Raw genomic sequence first — 8,706 nt, 5'->3', positions numbered from 1 at the left:
GAGGCTAGAAGAGGACATGGGGGCTGGGAATGGGGAATGTTTTGGCTGGCGGGGTCCCCCCTCCATTCCCTGGGGTTTGGGGGAGGAGAATCATTAAAGTGCTTTCAGAAAATGAAGAAATGGTCCCTGCCCCTGGAGTGGCTGGTGACCCCCAAAAACCTAGGGCCCAGTGACCCCCCCCAGGGTCTGGTACATTCAAGGGGGGAGCCGGCTCCCCTGACGTGCAAATAAAGGGGTCCAGGGCCCTGCCCAGTCAGCAGCAGTGGGGTAAGGGGTCCAAGCCCCAAGCACTCTCCTCTTAAGTGGAGAAAGGGGAGAAGGGGCTAGACCCAGTCAGTTCCTGGTAAAGGGAAGCTGTGTCCTTCCCCAGAAGCTGGGGATAGGCACAGTTTTGGGGAAAGAACATGTTGAGGGGAAAAAGATGGTCACGTGATCACAAAAGCATCGGGGGTCAGAAGTCACGTTCCCAGCAGGCTCCAGTGAATCAAACCAGTAAAAGCAAAAGCCCAGGGAGGGGAAAGAGGGGCGGCCTGGGAAGTCTGGCTATGAGAAGAGAGCTGGGTCCAGTGTGGACAGCCCCAGCCCAGGACCCCATCACCAGTTCATGATGCAGTTACGGTTCAGAGTCATGAAGTAAACTTGGCTGCTGCCCCCGGAGCGGACTGAGGCAAAAAACACCTGGGTGGGGTAGGAGAAGAAGTCACCAAGGGCTGGTATGGGGAGCAGGGATCTCAATTAACTGGGAAAGGGAAAGAGGGAGAGAGGGGGAGAGAGGGAGGGAAAGAGAGAGAGAGAGAGAGAAAGAAACTGCAGGATGAGACTCTCAGAGTGCCCCCCTCATTCCTATTGAAAGGCTGAAACATTAGGAAAAGAGGGCCTACAACCAGACCCCTAGGTGAGGACATCTAGAGAGCAGAAACAGAAAAGAGGTTGGGTGCAGTGGCTCAAGTCTGTAATCTCAGCACTTTGGGAGGTTGAGGTGAGAGGACTGCCTGAGACCAGGGGTTTGAGACCAGCCTAGTCAACTTGGCAAGACCTTGTCTCTACAATAAATAAAAAGATTAGCCGGGTGCGGTGGCTCACACCTGTGGTTTCAGCTACTTGGAAGACTGAGGCGGAAGGATCACCTGAGCCCAGCAGGCCAAGGATGTGGTGGCTGTGAATGTGCCACTGCACTCCAGCCTGGGCAAGAGTGAGACTCCAACTCAACAGGAAAAAAAAAAGGCCAGATGCAGTGGCTCACGCCCATAATCCTAGCACTTTGGGAGGCTAAGGTGAGAGGATTGCCTTGAGCCCACAGGTTTGAAACCAGCCTGGGCAACTTGGTGAGACCTCATCTCTATGTTAAATCAAGAAAAATGAGCCGAGCGTGGTGGTGCATGCCTGTAGTTCCAGCTACTTGGAAGGCTGATGCAGAAGGATCGCCTGAGCCCAGCAGGTTGAGGCTGCGGTGGCCATGAGTGTGCCACTGCACTCCAGCCTGGGCGACAGAGTGAGCCTCCAACTCAAAAAAAAAAAAAGAAGGGAAAGGCAGAGGTGGCGAATGCACACCAGAGGGGGCCCCTTTCAGGAAGACACTACCACCATCCTATCCTCTAGAACTCTTCCCATGGGCCTATGGTCATGGGAGCCAGTCCAGCACAGGGGCCCTTTTGAGAGGGAAAGAGCCTCCCACCTTGTCATTCCGCTCACACAGGAACTTGAGCCTCTGGGCTCGTTTGTGCATGAAGACCCCGTCCAGGTGGCCTGTCTCCACAGAGCGGATCTCAATGGCTTTCTCACCCCAGCCCATTATCTGGTTGGAGCAGATGTAGGCTGTGGGGAGAAGGCAGGTGAGAGGCTGAATAGGCTACAGCCCAGTCCCACTTCCAGGCTGCACTCCTGGGCCACCTCAGTGGCACGTGGCTTGGCGGGCGGCACCTCACTCACCCACAGAGGTAGGCATCTCTCCCCACTGCAGCACCACATCCTTAATGATCCGCCCATACGTGTTGACGTAGACGCCCTCGTCCTCGTAGCACAGCAGCATCTCCATGCCGTCGGTGTTGGGGAGGAAGATGATGGCATGGGGTGTGATCTGGCTCTGGATCTAAGGTGGAGACAGTGGGCTGGAGTCCCAGTTTCTGGAGCCCAGACCGGATGACCTCCCTCTCCCCGCAGCCCCGCTAAGCTCACATGCACAGGGATGTATATATCATAACTGTTCCCCGAGTCGACATCCACGGCGTGGAAGCCAGCACTGGAGCCATAGATGACCTTGAGCCGCTGGCCTTCCTCTACGGTCAGGTCGACCAGCAGGGGGCGGTGAGGGAGATCAGCAAAGGACTGTGGAGGAGAGAAGGGCTCAGGGGGTTCGGGGAGAGGAACCGGACCCTAGAATGGCACTGGGGCGGGGGACGGAGGCTGGGATTACCTTGAAGGCCATGAATTTGTGATAGGGTTTGGGGGCCCAGGCATATACCTCCACGGAGTTCTTCAGGGCAATGACCAGGAACTTAATCCGCTCGTATTTCACTGGGGACAGGAGAGAAGAGGGTTGCAGAGGCTTCTCTTCTCGAGCGGCTAGCCCGTCCCCATGGCCTGTCGCTACACTGCCTCAACCCGGGTCCCAGGTCACTGGCTTCCAGGCTTTCTTAGCCATTTGGCTCAGGCCCCTACTTCTCTCTGCTCATGAACAAGTGTGCCTTGGCTACTCTATTGTGGCATTCTCACCGACGCGGTAGTGCCCGCAGCCTTCCATGTCCCCCACAGTGGTCCAGCCTTGCTTCTTTTCCACTTCTGGGTCATTGTGCAGAATCTTGTTCCGGAGCCAGGACAGGTAATATACCCGCAGTTTGTTCCTTTTCCCTGAGGGATGGACACACACACACACACACACACACACACACTCCCATCCTCAGTGGAGGCCCAGCAGCATGTTGCTTCCTCACCATCCTTTGTCTGAAGACCACATGGAGTGAGAAAGTGTGGTTCCACCTTTCATCTCCTGGACCAAGGCTGCCCTCCTCCCAGGTCGAAGATGGTGACAGAGAGCCAAGGAGCTGAGCCCCTCCTCCCCCCATCCCCCATACACATACCTGAGATGGTGATGAGCAAGTTGAGCCCCTCCAGCACATCCATTTGCTGGAAGCGTCGCCGCCCAATGAGTCCATACACTTTGCCCTGCCCACTTCGGTCCAGTAACATCAGCCCATTCTCTGTGCCCACAAGCAGGTTGACCCCTGCAACAGGAGCCCTTGGGCAGGTCAGAGGCTCAGCCAGGCCCTCACCTGAGCAAGAGCACGGGAGTCATGCCGGACCCCTCTCAGCCATCTCAGTTCCTGCTTACCCCAGAGCGCTGCACAGAGGATCTCAGAATTGAATCGCTTCTTGTACTTCCGAATCTCAGGAGTTTCACTGTGGGCCCGGGTGTTGGTGGGATTCACATTAACCACAGAGCCCTTCCTCACGTCGTACTGTAGCTGGTCAAGCCGAGTACCCTCTCCACCCACTAGGGCTGCCAGGAGAAGAGGAAGGAGGAGGGGCTGTAGTCCTTTCACCCCTCTTTTTACCCCCATCCCCCATATCTGGCCTTCGTACCTCAGAATACTCAGAAAGGAGGGAAAGACTGGAGAAGAGAGGAGGCACACAGAAGAGATGCAACAGAGAGCTGGACTTGAAGTCCAAAGTCCTGGCTCAAGCTCTAGTGCTGTCACTCCTTAGTTTTGAGCTTTTGCCCAGGTCCCCTGACCACTGAGCATTTTTCCCTCTTCTGTTCGGGGTCTAAAAGCCCCTCCTTTGCCTCTCTGACAGAGAAGGTATAAGGCCCAAAGGAGAGGGCTCATGCCTGCATTTTGTGAGGCCACATCTTCAAAGCACCACTTGTGTTCCCCCCTCCAGGCTGCCCCTGGACCCCGGCCTTATGGCAGGTCTGTCCTTCTGTCCTCACCTGTGATGGGGATAGTGTCCCCACTGCCTCCGGACTGGTAGATCCCTAGATCCACAAACATTGTGAACGAGCTCTTGCCAGGGGCCTTTACCAGCCCACGAGACTGGTACTGTGGGTGAGGTGGGGGGAGGGGGGCAGCAGTCAGGCAAACAAGCAGGACCCCAGCCTGCGGCCCTGCCCCTGTGGTTCCCAGGCCCCAGCTCCCCCACTGGGTAACCCTGGCCATCCAGCTCACAGTGCTCTGCCCTACCCCGTCGTGTCCCCAGCACCCCAGATCTCCTGCCCACTGTCAAGCTCTTCCCTTCCCATGAACCTGCCTCTGGCCTACTTACATCACTGTTCCCATCTTTTGAGGGTGGGCTTTGACCTTTGCTGTTCTCTGTGGGTGAGTGGCTGGGCTGGACCACATCAGGTAGGTTTGTGTAACCATTGCTGTCGGCGTGCAGCAGGCTCCGCTCCTCCTCAGGGGTCTGCAGGATGGAAGGGAAGGTCAGCACTGGGCCAAGGAAGGGGTGTGGCAGGCACTGGGGAGGGGCAGGGGAGGCCCACTCACACGCTGGACCACCATGGTGCCACCCCCATATGGGGGCTGGGTCCCAGTGAGCTCTTCCACATCATGAACCACCATGGTGCTAACGCTGTCTGTGTCACCATCACTGCTGCAGGAGAGAGGAAGGTGGGGCACTTCCAGGTCCTGCCTGCACAGAAGTGCCACAGGAGGAAGACGATAGCCAGAGACTAGGGCTTTCAGTCTCTGTTCTAAACATTACATGCTCCACCCTCACCAAGCAGCCTCTGCTCCGCTGTAAGGTGCTTCCTGCATAGCACCCAGGGCGGGCTGGCACAGGGGCAGAGGCACCCGAAGAGACCCACCCCACAATGGACATGGCAGTGGAATGCAACAGAACACCTGTACCCTTGCTCTAGAGAAGAAGGGCCACTTCCCACCAGACTTGTCCCATTGCCCCTCTCCTCCTCCCCTGCCACTTTCCTTCTCTCCCTGGGCCTCTGAGTGGGAAAGCCCTACCCCAGGCAACCCATACCGGCCCCCAGGGGTGTCTCTGCTCCCCTCCAATGGCTCGCCATCGCCTTCCTCCTCATCCTCTTCGCTGCTCTCCACCTCCTCGCTGGACGATGAGTAGTCCATGGCCTTCTTGGGAGGCCGTGGGGCCTCGTCCAGGGTCCGCTCTTTCAGTAACACAAAGTCCTGCAGGGAGGAGATGTGTGAAGAGAGGGCAGAAGGCAGGCCTGGGTGGTGGTTAGTACAAGGATGCCGGGGGAGACCCAGGCAGGGCGACGGGAGGAGGCTCCCACAAGCGGGCCCATCTCACTAACCTCACCAATCGCTCGCTTATAGCTCTGGGAGGGGCCGCAGGGGGGAGAAGGGCAGCAGGAGAGGTAGGAAAGAGGTTAGGAGAGGTTAGTAATGTGAGAAGTACTGGCCCCACAATCCCCACAGTCCTTCTCAGTAGATTAGTGGAGGCCCCACCCTGACACCCAGCTCCCCGGGGCTCTAGAGGCTCCATGTCCTGCCCCTAAGCCCCGAACCAGGATAGGGCAGGTCAAGTCTGCCATCAGACGACTCACTGCGGGCCGGCCTGGCCGTGAACGGTGGTCATCAGGCTTGGCTTTGTTCCCAGGGGAGAGCACTGGGGAGCTGTCCAGTTTGGAGGAGGCTGGACACAGTGGGGTGGGAGAAGGGGTGGTCATTCACACCAGGACGGGGGCGGGGGCTGACTCCTCGACCCTGAGCCCCAGAGCTCTGCAACATGATCCATGCCCACCCAGGCCCTCCCTGCTCCTGTGGGTGTCCCGGCCCTGGCTCACATACCTCCCACACGGTTCCGCTCCAGTGAACCAGCCTGGGGGAGGTGCCCGTGAGAGGCCGGGAGGACACTGTCCGAGCGCTCCCAGCCAGGGTCGCTCCTCCTGAGGTCAGGGTTACTGCGGAGGGGCAGAGTCAGGGTCAGGGAGACAAGGTGTTCCCCTCCCTGGGGCGTTGAGCTGCACTGCAGAGGGAACCGTCACCGGGGAAACAGGTGGCAGAAGTGAGAGGTGGGAGTGAGTAGGGGGACAACTCCATTACCTAGAGGCGTTGGGCGGGCCAGGGGGCTGAGCAGGGGGCCCTGGAGGCTTGGGGGTGCCCCGCTCTGCCCGCCTTTGCAGATAGATTTGCCAGGCGGAGTTGCTGCGAGGTCTGTGGAGGGAGCACAGGGGTGCCGGGGGGCGGGAGGGGGCTGAGGTGATTGGGCTGGGGCTTGCCCACCCCTAAGTGGGGAACCTGGTAAAGTCTCCTATGCTCCCTTATTCCCTAGGCTGCCCCTAGACCCCACCTAGGCATTACCTGGCACGGACAGCCTGGGCCGGCCGGGACCCTCCGGCCCCACTGGTGTTAAGGGCAGTGGCGATAGATGAGGTCCTCTGAGGCACCTGCAGAGCGAATGAGAAGGAGAGGTCTGATAACGCTACAGACATCTATCCTCATCACAGTCCTGAGAGGTGTACTCCCAGTTTTTATAAGTGAGCAAACTGAGGTTCAGGGAAGTCAATGAATATGTCTAAGGTTACAAAGCTGGGAAAGAGCAGAGCTAGGATTCTAACCCAGATCATCTGCCCCTTAGTGCTCCTGAAACACCCTGGATGTTTTTCTATTCCCACACACTCCATGGGATCAACACGACACATCCAAGTACCTGCCACCCAATTAACCCCTGCATGCAGGGCAGGCACCACGGAAGACACCTTAGTTTTTTATTTCCTTCCCACCCTGAACCCTGTCTCCACTTTGCCTGCCCCTCCACGCTCCCTCTTTTTCTGCCCCTTACTATTTCTTCACTTTTCCCAAGTCCTACAGGGCTGTCCTTACCTTGGGTGGGGCCTCGTTATCTGACCGGACCCAGGCTGGGGGGTTCGGGCTGGGACCAGGCCCTTCAGAGGTGGGGTCTGAATTCTGGCGGATGACAGCTCCTCGGGCACTGGGCGTGGCAGTAGGTGTGGGGATAGCCGGGTCGGGGTCATGGGAGGCTGGGAAGGCAGCCAGGTTTCGGGTAGGCTGGTCCTGCAGGGACTGGGATCGGGGCACAGGTGCTGCATATGGCTTCAGTGGGACCCGGTGTGCCACCAGGCTCTGCAGGGAGAGACCAGGGAGGGTGGGCTGCCCGCTCCATGGCACTTCCCCATCTGTAAGTCAGGGTCTGGGCTGGGAAGGGGCATTACTTGCCCCTTCTCCCATTGAAGAAAAAGTGGTTCCTAGAACCTGAGGACAGGTACAAGGAACAATCACACGCAGCAGGTGACTGTCTCTGTCCTGTATCCTGTGGTCTGTGATGCCAGCTAATAGCTGAGGGAATGTATAGGGGTGTGTGTGTGTGTGTGTGTGTACCTCTGCTCAGGGTGGAGCACCCCATGTCTGTGACTTTAGACAGGAACGGGGAGAGACTCACCTTATGTGGTCCCTCCTGGGGCTCCACAGGCCTCTGCATAGGAGGAGTTTGGGAAAGGGGTCCTGGGGGGCCAGGGGAGGCCTGGGGGATGGAGGGCTCAGGCCCTGTGCTGCTTGGCTTGGTCTTGGCCAAGGGAGAGTTCTGCTGCTTGTTCATCCTTGTTCTCTCTTCTACCTGTGATGTGAAGGGATGTCAAGTGGGCCAGCTCGTGCCTCCCTGTAATCTAACTTTAGTTCTCCACCAGCCCCAAGCGTTCCAGCCCCACAACCAGTGCTGCGTGCTCCTTTTCCCCTCCCTGGTGCCCACTACTGCGAAACCACCAATTCTTGCAACTCTCCTGGCCTCAAGGCAGCAGGACTGGGAGGATGGAGTCTTAGGAGGCAGTGAGTACCTCTCGGGCCCAGGCTGGCTTGTCAGCGGGATTAATGCCCCGACCATAGTGATACAGGGGCTTTCTGTCCCCAGGCAGGATCTGCTGCTGCTGCTTCTGAAGCTGTTGCTGCTGCTGTTGCTGCTGCTGCAGGGACTTGAGGTAGGCATGTTCCTGCTGCAGTTGCCTCTGGAGACGTTCTGACTGCCGCTGCTCCTCCAGCTGCTTCCGCTTGTATTCCTGGGCCCAAGGGTAGGGAGACAGGGCTCAGCAGGGTGTGGCCTGGGAGTCAGAGCAGGCATGCCCTTTCTTTCCTCCAGTGCCAGAGAGGAAATGTCTTCCCTTGATGTCACAGGTGAATCCCTTCCCTTGAAGTGTTCCCATCCCGTTCCAGCAAAGAGGCTCTGGAAAGCATCTTCCCAGAGCACACTGAGGGACCCGGTTACCAGCAGCAGGGCCTGTTCCTGGAGCAGCTGTTGCTGAAGGATCTCGAGCTGTCGCTGCTCCTCCTCTAGCCTGTGACGAATATATTCCTGGGGGGCAGGGGTGGGGGAGGGCAAAAGGCAGGGAAAGAGGCAGAGGAGGAGGGGCAGCAGTAGCGAGTGGGAAGAGGAAGGGATCAGCAGGGTGAGGATGAGAGGGAGCAGGGGAGAGTAAGAGAGAGGATGCGGTGGGATGAGCCCCAAGGCGGCAGTGCAGCACAGATGGGGAAGAAGAGGGCACAGGGCATGAGGGGGAGGCAGGATGGGGCCGTGAGTGAATGGGCAGGGAGAGGAGGCAGGAGCGGGGTGAGGTGGGAATGAGGCACAGAGACAGGAGGAGGGCAGGGAGCCAGGGTTGGGGTTGAGGGGTGGGAGAAAACGGAGAGAAAGAGTGAAGCTAGAAAAGACAGGAGGAATCTGGAGGCGGGGGAGAGAAGGGGCGGGCGCTGGGAAGCAAGGGAGGCAGGCAGCAGCAGCGGGAGG

At 58.4% G+C, this 8,706-nt stretch overlaps 1 protein-coding gene across 1 annotated transcript in view; it reads right to left on the bottom strand.

Moving 5' to 3' along the window:
• Positions 1 to 520: 520 nt before the first annotated feature.
• The window catches only part of MINK1 (misshapen like kinase 1), a 55,397-nt gene continuing 47,211 nt past the window's right edge, over positions 521 to 8,706 (bottom strand). Inside the window, exons 14-32 of the mRNA XM_021706948.1 lie at positions 7,763 to 7,984; positions 7,372 to 7,545; positions 6,795 to 7,055; positions 6,273 to 6,358; positions 6,015 to 6,125; positions 5,760 to 5,872; positions 5,516 to 5,604; positions 4,972 to 5,135; positions 4,482 to 4,587; positions 4,261 to 4,398; positions 3,929 to 4,037; positions 3,329 to 3,496; positions 3,078 to 3,221; positions 2,713 to 2,847; positions 2,414 to 2,514; positions 2,176 to 2,325; positions 1,930 to 2,089; positions 1,676 to 1,815; positions 521 to 678 (exon numbers count right to left, since the gene is read on the bottom strand). Coding sequence (XP_021562623.1) covers positions 595 to 678; positions 1,676 to 1,815; positions 1,930 to 2,089; positions 2,176 to 2,325; positions 2,414 to 2,514; positions 2,713 to 2,847; positions 3,078 to 3,221; positions 3,329 to 3,496; positions 3,929 to 4,037; positions 4,261 to 4,398; positions 4,482 to 4,587; positions 4,972 to 5,135; positions 5,516 to 5,604; positions 5,760 to 5,872; positions 6,015 to 6,125; positions 6,273 to 6,358; positions 6,795 to 7,055; positions 7,372 to 7,545; positions 7,763 to 7,984 — 2,655 coding nt within the window. The 3' untranslated portion in view covers positions 521 to 594. The remainder of the gene's footprint in view (positions 679 to 1,675; positions 1,816 to 1,929; positions 2,090 to 2,175; positions 2,326 to 2,413; positions 2,515 to 2,712; positions 2,848 to 3,077; positions 3,222 to 3,328; positions 3,497 to 3,928; positions 4,038 to 4,260; positions 4,399 to 4,481; positions 4,588 to 4,971; positions 5,136 to 5,515; positions 5,605 to 5,759; positions 5,873 to 6,014; positions 6,126 to 6,272; positions 6,359 to 6,794; positions 7,056 to 7,371; positions 7,546 to 7,762; positions 7,985 to 8,706) is intronic.

Source organism: Carlito syrichta, unplaced genomic scaffold (genome assembly GCF_000164805.1).
Source record: "Carlito syrichta isolate Samal-C Ts95f unplaced genomic scaffold, Tarsius_syrichta-2.0.1 Scaffold316228, whole genome shotgun sequence".
Taxonomy (NCBI): domain Eukaryota; kingdom Metazoa; phylum Chordata; class Mammalia; order Primates; family Tarsiidae; genus Carlito; species Carlito syrichta.
This window is presented reverse-complemented; position numbering and strand designations above follow the sequence as displayed.